Raw genomic sequence first — 19,706 nt, forward strand, 5'->3', positions numbered from 1 at the left:
GTTATAATGAAACATAAGCAGCCACTGCGGAATCTAGCAATAGTGTTGATGGCGAATTTGAGAAGCATTTCTTATTCTAAAAAAAAGCACAAGAAATACGATCACATCTATTTAGGTATCCTATTCAGAGAGGCTGAATCTTTAGTTAAGGGGCCAATTCTGACTTTTACATCCACTTATACTAATCAAAACTGCTCACTTATACTAATCAGAAGTGTTTCTGTTGAAGTCGGTTGAAGGGCTTTAAACAGTACAGGGGTGCAGACCAAACCTCAGCACACCCCATCAGTTTTTGAATGCTTACCTCTCGGTAAAAATGTCCTTCCCTCCTCTCAGAGTCATTCTCATCTGGTCAGAAAAACACATTCTGGCCCAGCACACCCCCACCCCCTTTCCCTAATCTGCTTACACTTTTGCTTTGGGCTTTTAATTAACGGTAGTGAGCAAGACCCTTGCCTCCTGTGGTACTATTGTCTGTCAGGTCTGCTGGGATTGCACAGACGGGATTTTATTTTCATTAATTTTTGAAATAGAAAGGCTTAAGTAGCACAATTAGAAACAGAAAAAAAGTCGCTAACATGCCTGAAATATTGTAAACACCAAAGAAGAAAGTGAATGGATGCATATCCATGTAAAAAAAAAAAAAAAATATATATATATATATATATATATATATATATTTATGGGATTTAAAAAAAACAACAACAACATTTCTCTTCTCGATCCAGTAGGTGAAGGAAAATAAACTCTCCACATTTCCAGTAATCACAGTGCAAGTAAATCTGGGATTGGGCTGGGTTAATTCTTAGAGGTTCTAGCTATGATGTTACAGCAGGATTAATCTAGAGTTTTTTGTTTTGTTTTGTTTTGTTTTGTTTTTTAATGTAGTGGGCCAGAGCACTAACATATTATTAATTAGAAGCAAATCTGTCCCTTGGGGAGACTACACGTACTGCCTGCATTTTTAATTTGTATTTATCTGTAAGACAAATGAAGCATATTTTTCCCCTCACCATTTTTTAAAGTTGCTTCCTTATTCCTGTGTAATCCTTTTATTTTGCATTGGGAAGAACAGTTGGATAACACAGAGATTGTGTGCCTACAAACATATTTTTTTTTTCAGCCTCTTGGCTGAGCTGGAAAACATTGAATAATTTTCTTTTGGGTCAAATTCCTGTTTTGTTTCATTTTGGGAGGGGTATTGTTGTCTTCCTATTCTTCCCTTTAAAACAGCATACCAAAAGCAATTTACACAGGAAAGTTATTTCATTTTAAAAGAAAAAACAGAAAACAACAATTTCATTCTTTCTCATCTCAGATTGTTTAGCTGATCTCAGAAAACTCATTACTGGTTTGTTCAATCCATTTCCTGCTGATTTTTTTTTTTTTTTCCCCTGTAAAATTGCACCCATAAGGGATGCTAGGTCTGAGTGACAGTGACAAAGAAAACTTCACTGTTGCTGCAAAATTCCTTTCACATGTGAAGGTGTTGTTGGCCTTAGTCACAGAGTTATTACTGGTAAGAACAAGAAGCATTCCTCCTAGTGAAGTCCTCACCAGCATTCTTTGGTCTAATACGTGATCTTCCATGCTCATGAAATGGGATTTTCCCATTTTGGCTGGACCTGACCAGTGTGTAAGCATGTCAAACTTCAGTGACTGTTTATAATTTCCTCCGCATTTGTGTTGCAGAAGCACACAGTCACTTACCTGTTGAAGAACCTGTACCTCTGCACTCTTTTGGTGTAATTTCTTGGAGATTTAGAAGATAGTTTGCTCACTTAAATTGCACAGTTCTGCAGCAGGTAATTCAAAATTCAATATGTTTGTGTGATTCAGACATAATTTTCTGAAAAATGAGTCCAGGTCTCTCTATTTTGAGAAACAGGTCTATTATTCTCCATGTACACTTCCCAGTACCACAGCCCTTTGATACAAAAAACAAAGTCATGAGCGTTCATTATCTCCCAGGAGACTGGAGCCATACTTTATGGGGACATTTGTGTCTCCCAGGCTTGGCAATTTTTGCCACACATACACTGGTACCAGATTTTCCCACTGACAGTTTTTCATGTGCTAACCAAGGAGACAGGGTGGTATTAGGCAGTTTCTGGTGGTAGTGAGCATGAAGCCTGTGTGCAGATGACAGGCTGATGGAGTGTAAGAAACTCATTTTTCCTTCCCTATGCTGCATTTTTAAAATTCATTTAAGAGCAGTTTCTCTGAGATATCCCCAAGTTTGAGCTGTCTGAGAGTGAGGGACAGCCAGACTGGGCATGCTGATCTGCACATTTTTGCTCTTTATGCCTCTGCAGCTCGTGAGAGTTTGGTTTGCAGAAAAGGATATCTGACCTGGGAAAGCAGAGGGTGGAGGATGAAAGCAGATATCCCTAAGGAGGTTCTAGGTGCTGCCACACAGGCTGGAGGTTGAAGTATGCACTATCAGAGGACATGGAATTGGGGAAGTAAGTGCAAACAAGTGGCAAATATTAGAAATCCAGGCACCTTTCTCCTGTATTTGTATGTATGCTAGTATGTATTACAAAAAGAAGCATCATATAGAAGAATTTTTATCCCCATTTCTCTTTCTAAATTAAAATAAATAAAATAAATGCTGGTGTTAGATTTTTTTCCCAGTCCCACTGGTTCACTAAGCAGATCTTAAGGTATCAGAAGAGATCTGACATTACTTACATCTTCTTTAATGAGCCCATTGATTTTGTAATCCAGCAAACAGTATCTCTTCCATTTCCTGATACTGTAATGCATTGTGGTGTCTTTCTGTGCTGTAGCACACCTGTCCATGTAAGAAGAAATGGCAGCATTTGAAATAACTTTTGAAGTAGTGGACCTTTTTCCCCTGTGGACCTGTGATTGCTCTGGGCCTCCTTGTACTCAGACTTAAATTCTTGAGCCTGGCATGATAATTGTCTGCAGCTTTTTAAAAGCCTCCTGACTTTCACTCCATCACCAGCCTGGGTCTGGATGCAGGCACTGTGCTGGCTGAAGCTTTGCCATTCACTTTCTGCAGTTTAGATTCCCTGCTCATCATCAGGAGGGCCTACCAGTTTTATATTGATGTATCTTCTTCAGACACCATGAATTATATATACACTGTAGGACATGTGAGGGGAGAAACACAGCTCTAGAGAATGCTAACCAAAGGGAGAAAAACAAACAAATAAACAAACAAAAAACACTTCAGCAGAAAATGGGTAAATTCTGGCATAAAACAGAACAGGTAATATGTTGAAAGGACTGCTCCTGACTCTCTGGAGTCTCTGAAGCTTCTTAGAAATTAAGCCTAAAGTGAAAAATTCCTGCACCTGCATAGATCTACAGACACCTCTGTCCTATCAAATTTCTTTCTTTGGTTCTGTTCAGCACACGAGGCAGCCTTGAAACGCCACAAAATTCAGGGTCTTCTGTCAAAATGAGGGACAGGATGGTTTACATAGTGTTGCATGTCTGGTATATTCATTTTAAAGATCAAAAACCCATCTCCTCCAGGAACATGTCCTCCACAGACCCTGTCCAGTATCCTCTGCAGCTGGAGTAAATCTGCTGGTGTGGCTGTGGTGAGTGGGATCTCTGCCACCATGCTAGATGTCCCTTGAGGTGAGATGGGTCTGGAGGATGTGGTGGAAACATTTCTACCACCACTTGGCTGTCACTTGTCTTCTGGTCTTCTGATGCTCCCAGCTGATTGTGGTGTCTTTCTGCACTTTAAAATTAGAGATCTCAATTTGTTTTCACTTTAAAAAGTGTCTGTCAGCCTTTCCTGTGCCTTGCCAGAAAGACAGTTATGACAATTGCCACTGTAGGATGCAAACTTCCTTTTCAGATTTACAGAGATGAAGGGGAGCCATGAAGAAATGACTCTTCACGATAATTTAGAGGAGTAAGTTTTAAACCTTGGGGAGAAACAGTAACAAATAGATATTGCTCACATAGGCTTTGTGCAAGCTTCCTGGAATGTAAAACCAGACAGAATAAAAAAGGCCAAAAGGATGAAAATGTCTCTGGCTCCCTTTCATTCAGCTCCTCACTGTCCTGTTCCAGAAACCAACCTGCTTCACCTTGGATCTGTGTTGATCCTATATCCTTTTACAATTCTGCAAAAATGACACAATTTGCTTCCAGGGGACTTCCTTGACAAAAGCAGAGGGAACAAAAAGGACAAGGGAACACCACTAAACTCTCTGTGAAATCCCTGTTATACATGAGGACAGGGGCACAACAAATGTGGCAGAGAACATTTTCTGCCAAGCCCCTTGATCTCACAGCTCTCCAGTGTTTAAACATCACTAAGAGCAAAAGTGATTTTGCTTGAACATTAACACCTCTCAGCATTACTTGTCTTCAATTAAAAGTTGGTGAATGCTTTGTTGAAAGCTTTCCCTGTTTAGCCCTGCAAGGGCGAGTTGACCAAAGCATGTCACGAGTTCATGTTGAACTCACAGATGTTTTGCCATTAAAAAAAAAAGTTAATTAAAAAAAAAAAAAAAAGAACGTGAATGTTTCATTTGTCCCTTTCAAAATTCAGTGCTTTGATTTTTCATTGTAGAATGAGTATCCATTTCCAGAGGTACACAAGGTTATTTAAATCATATTTTTAAAAGCGTAAAAAGATGGAGAACAAATGTGCAGAAAAGATTCAATTTGTCAGAACATTTTTCAAGAGGTAATTTCAGGCTGACCTCAAGTCACTTTCCTCCATTAACGCTTGGATTTTAAGTTGACTGAAAAACAAGCTGAAAGTCCACCCTTTCTTTCATGACGGCAGATAATCACACACACAAAAAGAAGAGGGCACAATAACTTGTCTGTTCCATACAGCTGTGAAGCATTAAGTCATCTGTCCTCATCCTTTCATATCTCTGTATCCCACTACTTTGGGCTCAATGTTTGCAAGAAGAATTGGCTCAATGTAAAGAATTGGTGAAACATAGCAAAACACCAGCATAAAAAGTACAAAAACTTGGTAAGTTCAGCCATCTGGCCAACTCTTATTTATTAGCTGTTCTGTTTACTTTTGCACAAGCTATGTGACCAGGTTTTGTTCCTTCAAATTTTCAAAGGATGTCTGCTCTGTGTATTTGCATTTGCACAGGAACATTTGGTATTTTCTCTGTTTTATCAAGTTTCATCCATCTGACTGGAGAGCAGAAATATTACCAGATGATGGGGGAACTCATGACTGATGGAGGTGCAAAGTGACCTCCTGTCTCCATGGCTTGTGGGTGCTGGGCAGGTGTATGTAGTGCACATTGTAAGATATAACTCACTCCTCCTCTTCCAGTCAAAATTTTGGCTTCTGCCTCATTTGCCCTTTCCTCTGTTTCTTGCAGAAGGCAGGAGAGACCTGTATGTTGAATTATGTGCTCATATTGCACTTACTGAACATGCAGTGATTGTGAATGCAAATGGAACTTTTTATACATGATCAGAAAAAGGGCTAAATTCACTGCATAAATTATTCACAACAGATAATTCAACCTGTTCTCATGGGAGAGTGCAATGAATGTCTGATGATGTTATAGAAAGAAAAAAAAAAAAACACCACCCAACCAACTAATTCTTCCAAACAATGAAGTCAACAGCAAAAGCTTTTACTAATTTCAAAGGGGCCAAAACCTAGCCCCAAGCTAGAGGGTGGGGATGCAGCTTCTCTGTAGTGGTTCCCAGTTGTGTTTAGGGCTGTTTAAAAACCCAGACAAGTGCTTCTGCTTGGAGGAACCCAGACTAACTCCGTATAGTCAGCATCAGGCGGCCAGGGTCCATGGGTTACTACAGCTCCAGCTGAAAGCAGATCTCCTCCACAGCTGGGTGCAGAGCATGGCTCCCAGCCTCAAACAGCCCTGCTGTGGTGGCGGTGCTGCCAAGCCAGTTTGGAGCTCCAAATTACAGGGTGGCAGAAGGTGGAAGGATGTCACTCTGGATATCACCTGGTCCAAACCCCTGCTCCAGGAGGGCCACATAAAGCAGGTTACCCAGGACCTGTCAGGCTGGGTTAATTTACTTTGCATCTGGATTAGGTTTGCAATTAGTGAGGGGGGTCTGTGGCCAGCGTGCCACCCTGATGTGACTGTGCCACCACAGCCCTGGTGGCAGCACCCTGTGGCCACGATGCAGGGACCGTGACCACATGCAGTGGATGCGAGGTGTGGGTAAAGGCTTGTGTGGGGGCTGCCATCATATTAAACCTCCTCCGGCAGAAGAAGCGAGCAGCCACTATTCACCAGCAGCGGGGGTCTTGGGCACCGGGGAGGGGCAGGGGCACGGGGTCCATGCCACAGCTGCGTGGTGCGAGGTCCTCCCTCAGCACCCGTCCGCCATGGCGGGCTGCGTGAGGCAGCGAGCCGCGCAGGACGACACGGGTTAAGTTATATAAACCCTTTTGGGGAGGGGGTGGAGGAAGGGGCGCTGCCGGCGTGGCTGCGGCGGCTCAGGTTGATTGAGAGTGGATGACAGCGGCCTGGCGCAGGCCCACGGCGGTGGAGGAAAGCTGCTTAGCCCCCTCCGGGTTGCCATGGAGATGGGAGGGCGGCAGCGGGAGCGGCGGGGCTGTCAGTGAGGCACAGCACCACCACCACCGGGCACCACAACCACCACCACCGGGGCGGTGGCGGCGAGGAGGCCGCGGCGGGGACGCGGTGGCGGCAGTCATGGACTCGCATTGCGACTGTGCCGAGCCCCCGGCCGCCGAGCAGCAGCCGTCGGGGAAGATTAACAAAACCGCCTTCAAATTGTTCAAGAGGAGGAAATCCGGGGGCACCATGCCGAGCATCTTTGGGGTGAGGAGCAAAGGTGGGGAGGGGAAGGGCGCGAGCAAAGCGGGGATGGTGCGGAGCAGGACGCACGATGGCTTGGCCGACGCCGTGCTGGAGAGCAGCAAGAAGGAGGACCAGGGTGGCGGCGACCCGCAAGGCAAGGATGCTCAGAGCAGGGCAGCCGCCAGCCTCGGCGTCTCCCCCGGCAGCTCGGTGGCGAAGTCACACAGCTTCTTCTCCCTGCTGAGGAAGAACGGGAGGACGGAGAACGGCAAGGCAGAGAATGCGGATCAGCGGGCTGGCGGCAGACAAAAGAAGGGGCTGAAAGGGATCTTCAGCAGCATGCGGTGGCATAAAAAGGACAAAAACGGCAAGGAGGAGAGGGGGGAAGCCTCGGAAATCCAGTCCGGTCTCATTATGCCGGGGTCTCTGACTGCCAGCTTGGAGTGCATCAAAGAGGAGACGCCAAAACCTTTGTCTGAAACTCCGAACAGCACAGGAGACGTCGGTCTCGAATCGCTGCATGAGAAGCACACCTCGGCCGAGGAGCCCCAGGTGGGAGCTGGGGAGGCGCGGGACAGCAAAACCCCCCCCGGGGAGGACCCTGCCGCTGCTGGAAGGCGACCCGAGGAGCTCTGCCGCGAGCGACCGGACCCGGGTGCCGGAGAGGTTGGGACTGCGAAGGATGCGGCCATAACAGGTGACATTCCAATAACGACTATTCCCCCTGTTGAACCTCACTGTGATAGCGGTCAAGAGCCGGCAGCCGCCCCTGACCCTTCCTCTATTGATCCACCCTCAGAGCAATCGATTGATCGTATTTGTTTGATGTTTGCTGACGTGACTTCACTGAAAAGCTTTGACTCTCTTACAGGCTGCGGAGATATTATTGCGGACCAGGAGGAAGATGTGGGCGGCGGGAGTGGCGGCTGCGAGAAGAGCACCCCCGGGGTCAGCAAGCTGGGCGCCTCCAAGAAACACCCCACCATGGTGGCCTACCAAGGAGGAGGGGAGGAGATGGCCAGCCCCGAGCAGGTGGATGATACATACCTCCAGGAGTTCTGGGATATGCTGTCGCAGACAGAAGAGACCCAAACAGGAGGAGGAGGAGGAGGGACAAAGACGCCTGAGGGGCTGAAGGAGAACCGAGGTACTGAGGGGGCCCAGAACAGAGTGGCGGTGAAACGTGGTGGCCTCAACCAGATCCCCATTCACCTCAACCACAAAGAGGAGCAGAAGGGCAGGGAGAAGGAGCAGCATGAGGGTGTCCCAAACAGTGATGAGGGCTACTGGGATTCCACCACCCCTGGTCCTGAGGAAGACAGTACCATGAGCATCCAGAAGGAGACCCTTCCCAGGGACAGCTACAGTGGGGATGCGCTTTATGACCTTTATGCTGAGCCAGATGAAAACCCACCAGGGAAGCCTCCAGACGAAGGGGTCACCTGCGTGCCACGCTCCAAACCTGTGTCTCCAATAACAACCACGTGCTCACTGAAAACACCCTCAAGCACAATGAAGGACTCCAAAATACCCATCAGCATTAAACACCTTGCATCACATCCAGCCAGCCATGGAACAGACACTAGTAACAGCCATCATGTTGCACACCATCACCTGGCCAAAAGTGAGATGCACAGAACAAAAATCCCTGTCTCTAAAGTACTAGTACGCCGGGTTAGTAACAGGGGCTTAGCAGGGACAACTGTGAAAGCTGCCATGTACCAGGACAGTGCCAAAAAATAATTGAATAGCAGGTGGAGACCAATTTGGACAGCAAGGTTGGTGTGTGAAAATCTGCATAGGAGACCATAAATAATGAATACATTTTGCATCACCTGAAGAAAGGCACCTAAAAGGCTTACTTCAACAGTACTCCATGGGCCTCCACTTCTGAATCCCTTCTTATAGTACTGTATGGATGAATATGAAAAGTCAACTTCTTTCCAAGCACTTTTTTTTTTTTTTACATTTGTATCTTTTTTCCACAGCACTAAACACTGGGGAAGTTCATTTTACATGCCTTTGTGGAAGCAGGACTTGGATTATGAACCTAAAAGAGCATCTTCCCTCATGTAAAGCAGTGCCATGAGTTCTTCAAGGGAACAGAGTTACAAAAGGAGCGACACGAGAGGTTCTCCACTACACTTATCTTTTAGTCATTTCTGGGGGAGGAGTGGAGGGTGGGTGCCTGGCTCCAAAAATGGTGTTTGCTCTACAAGATGTTGGGAAAAAATGCCAAGCAAAAAAAAAAAAACAAAAACCTAACAGGTATTTTACCTGATGTGGGAATGAGAGCACTGCTCAGCAGCAGACTTGACTGACTCATGTGCAGTAGCTAATTAAGGCATTAGGTGGACTTGTCCAGCAGGAAAACATTTTTATTTGTCTGTCTGTTTGGTTGGTTTTGATCTGCTCTAATGTAAATGGGTAACAGAGACACCTGACGTAGGTTCAGATGTTTACATCAATACTTGTCCGATAATGCATACAATCAGGTTCAGGGAAACATTTTACTAAATGCCAATATATACACACTGATCACATTTATACAATAACTTGCTTGCCATGTGTAAATATATACATATTTTAGCAGATTTACTCAATGCTACAGATTTTTTATAAAAAGAAAAATCACCTGTCTGTATTATCTAGAGTTTAAACAAAAGTTAGTTTTTATAGGTAGATAATTTTACAGTTCTAAAGTGATAGAACTTTGTGTAAGTACCTTAAATTAGAGCAAAACTCTGTTTTGTATGGGCTCATGCATCCCCAGATAAGTAAGTCTGAAGTGCTGATTTAATTCCAGTGGCACATTCCGTGTGTCAGAGCTGAGGCTCTGACAGCACTGACATTGCAAACCTCTATTTTCAGGGGTTTAGACAAAGTTGCTCTGGGCTTAAACCTTACAGAGAAGGAACCCAGGTGATAAACATGTTTTTTAATTATTATTTTTTAAAATATATAAAATTAGTTTTTGACTATTTAAAGAAAGTCTGGGTTCTTGTTGCTTTTTATTTTCATTCTAAATAATGTCAGAATAATTTTACTTTAAGAGAGAAAAAGAAATATGGTAAGCTAATGGTCCATAAAATGGTCTGATGAGCTTGGATATTAGGAGAAATGTATTAATGGCCAGGATGTTTTTGAATAGTGGCTACTATATGTGGGCATTGACAACATTTCCAAGAAATTTAATAGGGTTTTAATGTGCCTGAGGACATATTTTTATGATACACTGAAAAAGCTCAAAAAATCACTGAAGTCTAAAGGTAAATATTATGTATTTACAAAATATTTTGATATAAGTATTTAATCATCAGACCACAATTAATATAAAATATATACTCCAGTGTATCTGACAAATAATATACATTTTAAAAATATACATGTCTATATTATGCAGAGAATCCTAAATTCACATAACTGAAGCTAATGGGTCTGATCTTACATAGAAGTTGGTTTTATTGTCTCTTAAACTGAAAGAAAAAAGGAAAATAAATATACACAATATATATTTGAAGGATATTAAGGTTATAGATAAACCATAAAAAGCCAGGAAACACAATAATACGAATGTTTTATATGTGCAGTTCACTGGGGTAATGACTTGATAGTCACAAGAGTGAAATTGGCATTTAGGGTTGAAATGACTGCAGGATTTGATACTGAACTGCAACACCCCAGTGAATAGGGAGAAAGTATTGGTTTTTCTCATCTGTCCCCGTTTTCATGGTTTAAGAACGAACCTTAATACACTTCAAAGATTATTCTATACGTTTTCTTTATGACATATATGCGTGTGGTTTCCTACATGCCTTCTCACACAGACACGTTGTACATATGCATGTGTAGTCAGAGCGCGCCTCCTCCTAGCGTACATGCACACAGGCAGACGTGCACACCCTGCACACTCCCACCCGTGCGAGCACGGCCACGCATGCACACTCCCATGCACGGATTGAGGGGATGTACCTTAAATCTGCCTCAAAACACGCTGGTGATTATCTCCTCTGCCTGAGAAGGGGGGTTTGCAGTCAGCCTGACTCTGCTTGTGCATTTTTGAAAGTTAAAGCTGAAATACCCTCAAAGGGATGAATGTACAGAACGTGGAATATTATCCTGGTGTTCGCCCCTAAGCCTAACATCCTTTTTTTCTGTTCTTCTGTTTCCATTTGACTGTAAGGGACATGTCTTTCCCTGCATGACAACTCTGCAGAAAAAATCGTAATTCCCCATTTTGTTTCATGGACAAATTGTACAGGGAGATTCTATAGGGTACTGGAAGTTGAGAGGGCGGGAGGATGTGGTGGGCTTGGGTAATACCATAAAAACTGGAAGCACTGATTGCAGGTAGAATCAGTGGTGCATCCTTTGAATCACTTGAAGATGTCAGCTACCATCTCTACGGGACTTGTGTGTGGCAATTGTTCATCGTATGCATTTTGTTTGCGTTGTGGCATGTATGTATCAGAAAACCAATAGAGTAACACTAGCCTAGCTCCCTCTCACGTAACGACTAACAAGAATCATCATTAAAATGCTTTGGCTTCCCTTCATTTTCTCTCTCTCTTTTGTTTTCTGCCCCATTTTCCCTCCTTCCCCTGCATGCTGGCGCGCAGCTTCCTGCTCCGTGCTAACCCCGGTGCCAAGCGGGAGGTCCTGGGCTGCCTGCCCAGCACGGGCTGGGAGCGCAGCCACGCTCACCCGCGAGGCCAGGTGCTCTCTGGTCACTCTCTGTCGCATACCTAGTGTAAGTACATGTTGCAGATCTCCCGGTGGTTCGTTTGGCTGCTTGCTATGTACATATTTTAAGGACAATCATATCCTGACAAGGAAAATGGGAAAGGACCTTGTAGTAGGGTGTCAGTGTTTTGGATCATCATGACATGATGACATTGATTCAGGGTAACGGTCGTGTGAGAGTAAAAATACAATTTAATGCTCAGATTAACTTTGTATTTATAAAACTTAACTATGTTAGTATTTCAAAAGGTAATAGAAAATGTAATATTTATTAGGGCTTTGGATTTCCATAGAAATATATTTGTATAACTCCACACAATGTCTAAAACAATCACTGAAAGGAGGTTCAAAGGCCTTCTTTACACCTGTGTTTAATTCCTGAAAGATCCCTGTAAAATGCTGTGAGATGCCTAACAACAAACAGTTAATGGCTTGCTGGATTTAGAGGCTGAAACATCAAGAGGTAATAACAGTCCCGAGGCATTCTGTGGTGGTTTGCATCCTTATTTATATTACTGTGTCCAGACATATATTTTCCTTGGCTTTGGTAGGTATCAAGGTAGAAATGGTGTTCTGAGTCCCAAAGATAACATTCCCAATTCTGTAATTGTTTTGATTTTCTTCCAGAATACTTTTGTTTCCTTGTTTTCTTCATTGTTTTGTGGTCTGAGTGATGTTTTGTAATGACCAGCTTGTAAGTTCATAAAGGATTTTATAGATCAGAACTTGGCATTTAGTTCTATATACTCCTTGCACTTTCAAGTCACTGCTGGTAAATTTTGCATGTACTTCAGCTATTTCTATATATTGCATAGCGTTTTATAGCTATCTACAGTGATTTCAGTGGCATACATTCCCGTCCTATATATCAGCACAAAAAATTTCCCTTTGGTAGCATGAAATGATGTTTTTGTGGACTTCTTTTGTCACAATAGGAGTAAAGTTTTCTGTACTGTATGTGTGGCCTGCAACAGACATAAAGGGTCTTACATTCCTTGTAGTGCATATGCATCCTGCTCTTGCCAGTAATAGGACTCAAACACATGTAATAGGTTTCAGAAGAAATTACATGACTAGAATAAGAAAATCTATGTTCAGTCTTATTCCATCAATCACCAGCATTTCCTTCATCCACTGTGACCATCCTTACCTCCATTCACGGTAGTAGAGGACTGAATTTTAAAAATTACATGCACAGATGTACACTATGAAAATTAATTCACTGATTATTTTTTAATGAATCTTACTAAATTATTTATCTAAGCTAAGCGAATATTGCACCAAAGTCTTCAACACATCTGATACAGATGGCATTTTCAGTAAGATGCTGTAAGTGCAGATGAGCCAAATTAACAGGCTTTGCTTAGCAAAGCAAAACCTAGTTGTTTTTAAATTTGTAGCACTGACTGAGCCTGCAGATCAAAGGCAGCCATTGATTCTGCTACATGGCCACGCTCTGAGGTTGTTGTTTTTTTTTGGCTGCTCTAATGGACTACTTTCAGAAAAGGCTTTTCAGCAAGATAATGGTATGAGAGAGACAGTTCACGGCAACAATAGCCACTTACAAGGCAGACGGTTATCTAACAGCGATAATGTGGGACTTCAAGCAAGGAGGCCTGAAAATGTAGCTTCATAGTTATTAATATGAAAGGCTGAGACTTCTGTCTTGGAAAAGCAAACTGACACCAACTCAAAGACGCTGCAGAAATGAGTCTTGGCAGAGTTTGCACATAATGGTTTCTGCAGTATTTTTTTTTAATGCTGGGTTTTCCTTTTTTTTTAATTTTATTTTTTTTTCCTTTGGTTTTGGTTTGTGCTTTTGTGTTTGTTTGCTTTGTTTATGTTTTCATTACGATGACATAACCCCATTTGTCCACACAGAACTGCACAATGACTGACTCTTCTGAGATGTAATACTGAGAATACACTGTCAGTCATCATTCAGTGGCCTGGGACTGGTCTCTGCAGACCATCCCTCTCTTCCTTTGAAGAGGGATGGGATGTTTACTGTGAGCAAGAGGTATCTGAATCTATCCAGCTGTTTGTTCTTGGAGTACAGCTGAGTTTTAATCTGATTTACAGGTAATTTTCTAGCTCATCATTAGCTCACATCTTGTCTTCCCTGTGAGCATCTCAGCTGGCAAGGTCAGTTTTGATTTCTGTTTCCCATGTCCATGTTGAAGAGGAAAACGGAAGAACCATTGCCATATGCAAAGGAGTAAGAGCTGTAACCACTCAGGCCACATCCTGGGCGCCTTTACTCCTGCAAAAGCATGTGGTTAAAGCTCTTCCTACCTCAGAGGGCTTCTCCATCCTAAACTATTGCTGGGGACCATTTTTTTCCCCCACTCTGTCTCCAGTTCCCTCTCAGCTGTACTGCAATAGCTTAGGAAACAGATTTTTGCCCTAGCCCTCCATCACTAGAAAGCAGGAGCTGCTGCCAGTATATTCTTCACAAGGGCTTTGCTCCTACTTCTAAGTCTGGAAAGAAATGAATTTGCTTTCAGAACAAGCTGCAAAGATATTTAAAACGGAGATCTCTGCTGTGTGATCTCATACACGTGGGTGAGGATGCTGAGTGCTATTTTGCAAAGTGGAATATATCCCTCCACTTCTCTGTTGTGCACAATTTAGCAAATCTAGCAGGGAAGCGTGTCATGCTTGTGGAAAAGCCTGGAGGCTGTGTGTTATGGAGACTGTGCCCAGATTTTCTTTATCTTTGGTAAGAGCTGCTTTTCTTTTTCCTTTCTGTATGTACTAAAATAAATAGACCCAAAGGTGTACTGGAGAGAGGAAAAGGTTATATACTTCACAGGGCAAGGAGTATAAACTGTTCTGCTCAGAGGCTTCTTTTAGCAATGGCTAGAAGAAAATTGCTTTGCCGGTAATATCACATCCAAGCAGTGCTCTGAAATAGAAGCTAATGCAGCCATGGGCACAAAGCTCGAAAAGCAGCATTTCAGCATTTGCTGACACAATCTGACAATCTCTTTCTATGGCCCAGTTTTTACTGTGGTAAATCTTCCATAGTCTCCAGTAAGAACTGGAGAAGGTCCTTAGTCTCTTAATTCTGAAGGAAATAGGAAGTATTACTTAAATAAGTCTTCCCTTTTCTAAGAGATTAACATTATTCAGGTGATTGTGCAGTCTTTGATATTACTGTAGTTGTACTTTCACTGATCTAAATGCAAAACATGTCTTTCCATTGTTTTTCCATCTTAACAAGCAACCACTCCTGCACATAACTCCAATGCTCAGCATGTTTAAATTACAGCTAACACAATCACTGCCTTCCTTAATTTAACTTGTGACGGCAAAAACAGGACCAGATCCTTTCCAGAGCACTAAAACCCCTGCTTATGGTGTCATTGCTCTTGTTTTTTTATATGGTAAATGATTATCTCTCCATTTTATTGTTTCACAGCAACATCTTAAATCTGTTTTAAGGGAGAACAATACACAGGGAACTGAATGGTAAGAACTGGGACAGCTTTTTATTATTTTGAATGACATTACATCAAAACAGTTGCTCTTTCAGTACCAGGTTGTTTCCATGGGCTTTTTATACAGATGCATTGGAGGCTTTGAACATAATATGCTCGTAAAAGAAAATTGGCTACATCTGCTTTGAATTAAGCCTGACCTTAAAATGTAAAAGCTATGCAGCTGGTGAGGTTTCTCAGTTAATGGTAGATCATAGGAAGGTCCACCCATGACTTACCTGCACACCACAGACCATGGGAGAGTTTGTCATCCGTCCCTTTCCACGTGTTCCAGGGGAGTGCAAGGTGAGCATCTGCCAGACAGGACAGCAGCAGCAGGAAAAGCTAGGGCTGGTGATGAACTGGGACAAAAAAGGGCTGATGTGGTGCTTGGGAGATGGGATGAAATAAGGGCTATACTGCTGGTCCTGGTGGAAGAAGGGAATTAAATGTAGACTAAGGGTAAACTGGGTACAAGTGCTCTGGGTTGCAGCAGCAGCACCAAATCCTAAGTAAGGCACAAATAATTTTCTGCAGCACATGGCTTGACAGAAGCAATGTTAGCTTGATTCTCAAAAGATGAAGCAAGATTAAAGCTGTTAACTTCATATAAAATTTAAATAAATCCTCTGCCATGGGAGAGATTGCAATAGCTCCATCCGCCAGCACTCCTTCTGAAGCCACTGGATCTGTTAGTAGTGGTGTTTGGTGTTAAGGCTGAGCGAGGACCCCATAATTTGGCCAATCTGATTTTTCTTTGCTGTGTTTGTCAGCTGTCTGTCTCCAGAAAGCTCTGGAGTCATGGCTTCTAGCCCTGTTGAAATGGGGAATGAGATATGAATGTGGTTGGTGGAAAACACAGATTCAGTAAGTCCAGAAATTACAGAAGAGATTCAGTCTATTTTCACAGCCCTGCTCTGATGAAATATCATGGTGTGCCTGAGGAAAATGTAGCAGGGGCTACTCCACACTGCATTTGACAAGCTGATGCTCTTGGGGTTTCCTACGTGCTGAAAGAGACAGATGTGTCCTGTTAGAAGTCACTCAATCTGTTTTTACTAGTCGTATTATAGCTGACGGATCATTGCTTATTACATTTTTCCCTCGTGTTTTTTTGTCGGCCACCCCCATGAAGGCAGCGTGTGACCTGTTTGAGATAATGAGCGAGTAAAGCCAGACCTCCCTGCTCTTCTTATCTAAAAGGGTTGTGAATGATCTGGCGAGGCTGTGTGCACCAACTTTTTCAGAGTACAAGATCAGGCCGCTCCAGGGGGTGTTTTTGTAACAGACTGGTAGACGTGCTCTGCTCCTTTCCACCTCTGCAAACTTCAATAAATTAGTGTCTCCTCAAATCAACTCTGTCCCAGCCAAAACCATGCTATCTGTATTTTCAACATATGGAAAACCTAACTGATAGCAATAGATGTCTTTCTTCTCTGACAGTTCACGAGGATATACTTAATCAGCGTTTATTTTATTTTTTAATTCTGTAAATATTTATTTCGGTACTCTGCGTATTTATTGGCACTGGTTCTGGTGTTTGCTTATGTGTCATTGTAAATGTTGATGGTTTCAATAGTCTTGCTTCTAATGAATGTAAGGAACTCAGACTAACTGCACTTTTCTTCCATTCAAAAATCGTACAGAGAAAAATATTTCCACTGTCATATTATGTGTTATAATGAATACCGTTAATAAAATTGGTTGTCACTTTTCATTGATGAACGTGGAGGTTACTTTTTGATCAAGTTGGAGCTAGAGTTGATCTATTCAGAGCGAGATTTGATCTATTCAGTGCACTGGAAATCACTAGGCTTATGAAACCAAGACATTGGAGATTTATGTCCCCAAAATAGCATAAAAGAGAATACTTGGGCATGTGTGCCCTTTCACTTCAATGTAGAAATGCCTTTAGCTGTTTTACTAATAACATCACAAAATAACTAGATTAAATTTGCTACTTAGGGGAGGGCTTTCATAAATCTGAGTGAGTTCTGGTCTTCTGCTGTTTCATCGGCATGTTTTTTGTTTGTTTTGTTTTGTTTACCTTTAAATCACTGAGACGGTGGAAATGGACCAAGTCTCATTCTGTCTTTCAAATCATCTTCTCTTCGTGGTCCTCCCCCTAGTTGGGAAGCCAGCAGGGAAGCTGGTTCTCTTCGCACACATCAACTTTGAAGCTGCAGTTTTGTCATAAGATCTAGAAAAGTCAGTCCAAATGCTGGGACTTGACCACTATGACTATGAAGTGACATTTCGTAGAACCTCGATTTTGCAACTTTCTCTACATTTCATGCATTTCAAAAATGCTTAAAGCATTTGCATCAGTCTAATTTTAACCCTTAAGATTAATTTCTTTACTCAGCTGAGGTTCAAAAGGCCTCCCCCTTGTTACAACACACCCATGCAAGATACTGAACCTGACAGGATAAGAACTGAGATAAAATCTGCTTGAACATTTTCAACGAACAACAAAACAAAGGGTATGAGAAAGCTTATTATACAAGTACAGAGCAGGACATGGTGACACAGTATAAATTGACCATATGCTCAGAAAGTATAACTCCTCTTTCTAGTAGCTGGAATGAGGCTGAAGAAATGTTTTCACAGTGATTTAATGCACACACAAAAAAATTACAATCGCGCCTTCTCAGCCTATGTTCCCTATTGCACTTTCATGTCTTCTATCCTTCCCACCTGGAAGTAGAAGATTTGCTGTTTAAATTATTCCCTGCTGCAGATGATTGCCTGGTGATTACCTTGCTTGTGTCCAAGTATAGCTACTGGGTTTTTGAGGGCCAGAGGGGTTGCAATGAAGTGTAGAGCAAAAGTACAGCCTCATGAATCTTGATAACTGCAGATGTGTGATGCAGCTGTTAACACCTTCCACAAAAACAGCCTGCAGTAGGCTGGCAGATCCACTCTGATGGAAGAAAAAAAAAAAAAAAGAAAATTGTGACAAAACCAGGAGACCTGGCTCAAAAATTATTTTTGAAATCAAGGTGCTGAGTTTCTATTACTTGGCTAAAAGTCCCTTCCCAAGTAATAACCAGATCAGTCATTCCCAATAGTACTTCTCTGTAGCCATCTTACTGAAAAATTGGAGTTCCCAAAAGGTTTGCAATAGAAAAGGTGGCCTGGAAATCTTCCTGTGGCCAATTCATTGAAGCTGAATGCTCTATCCATTTCTGTAAAGCTATCAAGCAAGAGAAGAGAATATTCTTGAATCCTAATAACTGGTAAGAAATATTGGCAAGACAAAGTGACCAGACAACTGGTTGTGAGTGACTACTAGTCTCATTTAAAATCTTTTCCTTTGAATTGTGGTATTCCCTTCTGAAGTGATCATATAGAATTTGTTTTCTAGGGGCTCACATTAAGCAGACGCCTGCTCCTACCTACCACATTGCACATCTGCTTCCAATTAAAACCATTTTGCAGTCCTTTGGGGATGGGAGGGAGGCTCAAAGGTTTCTGCAAAGGGTTATTTCAGCAGCCCTGGATGCTGCTGTGGCAGATGAGGAGCAAGAACCTGCTTTTAATGACACATCGCTCCTTTTGCTCTGCAAAGACCCTGAGCACTTGACTCAGACACTCAATTAGATGCTGGGAACAGGAGGTCTCTTGTTCTCACTAATAAAGGACGTGTTCTTGACGGCTATGTGTATTTTTCCAGCTTAAGTAAACCACTTGTTTTAAAAGATATAGATGGAAACAGAGTTCCTAAACATTTTAAATAGAACAAGACAAGCGCAGGCAGGAAAAGGCAGGAGTTTGTTGAAGTATAACTCCCATGGCTACTCCAAAGACTAACAAATAATCCTTGCTGATAACAAATAACCTGTGTGCCATGGTGTGAGTCAGGGACTCTTTCTCTGGCCTTCCTTGTTGGTGTCATTTGGAATTCATGGCTCCCTTGGACAGCGAAGAGATTTGAGTGAAGATCTGGCTTAAGGTCCTGAATAAGTGGAGTATGACAGGTTAGAAGCGCAGCAGCAGCACGGAGGTGTGGGGTAGCTGGGGAGGTTTAGGAAGCTGAACCCAAGGCAGCCCAAGAGCCCTGTGGGCAGAGGTGTCCTTGCCTGCTACATAAGGAGGTGGTTGCCTCCAGGGCACCTATGTGCCTCAGGGTGCCTCAAGAAGTAAATGAAGACATATGCTTCACTTCAACATCTATATTACGGGATAAAAGCACTTTTCTCTCTCACAGGAATTCTAAGTTTATGCGGTTCAGACTGTAATGCAGATGCTGAAATGGTGGAGGAGTTACAGATACTGCAACATCAGATAGTGGAGTTGGTGGGATATTTACATGTGTTACGTGTCCTCAAGTAACTGTGTGTCCAGTTTCAGCCAACTTTCATTTTTAGCTTCTTTTTCTTTTTATTTATTTATTTATTTACTTTTAAGGGTGGACAAAAATATAGATGCTCAAAAAAACTGGGATTCTGGTATTCTTCAGCCGCAGGAGATCACAGCATGGGAACAAGTGGTGCTGAGCTGCTGGGAACAGATAGGGCAGCTTGCAAAATGCAAAGCAAACAAAAACCCTGTGGCCACAGTATCTCAAGGACAGAAATTACACTAGATCTGTATGTCACGTAAAGCACATCTCTTCTGTTCCTGCACAGCTATATGTGTTCACCTGTAAAGATGAAAATACAAGCAAATTTTGCAATAAAATAGTTTAGAATAAATGTAGATG

At 42.6% G+C, this 19,706-nt stretch overlaps 1 protein-coding gene across 2 annotated transcripts; it reads left to right on the plus strand.

Annotated features, from left to right (window-relative positions):
* The first annotated feature begins 6,307 nt into the window (after positions 1–6,307).
* On the plus strand, positions 6,308–16,722 carry AMER2 (APC membrane recruitment protein 2). Of its 2 annotated transcripts, none has more exons than XR_005263560.2 (2): positions 6,308–15,307; positions 16,137–16,722. XR_005263560.2 is itself a non-coding variant. In XM_021274475.4 (2 exons), the coding sequence occupies exons 1-2, from the start codon at positions 6,468–6,470 to the stop codon at positions 8,517–8,519; spliced, it is 1,878 nt and encodes a 625-aa protein (XP_021130150.4). In that variant the 5' UTR covers positions 6,319–6,467; the 3' UTR covers positions 8,520–16,722. The 2 variants fall into 2 exon arrangements, 1 of the variants encoding a protein (XP_021130150.4); XM_021274475.4 differs by having other exon boundaries at positions 6,319–7,473; positions 7,648–16,722.
* Positions 16,723–19,706: the final 2,984 nt, after the last annotated feature.

Source organism: Anas platyrhynchos, chromosome 1 (genome assembly GCF_047663525.1).
Source record: "Anas platyrhynchos isolate ZD024472 breed Pekin duck chromosome 1, IASCAAS_PekinDuck_T2T, whole genome shotgun sequence".
NCBI lineage: Eukaryota > Metazoa > Chordata > Aves > Anseriformes > Anatidae > Anas > Anas platyrhynchos.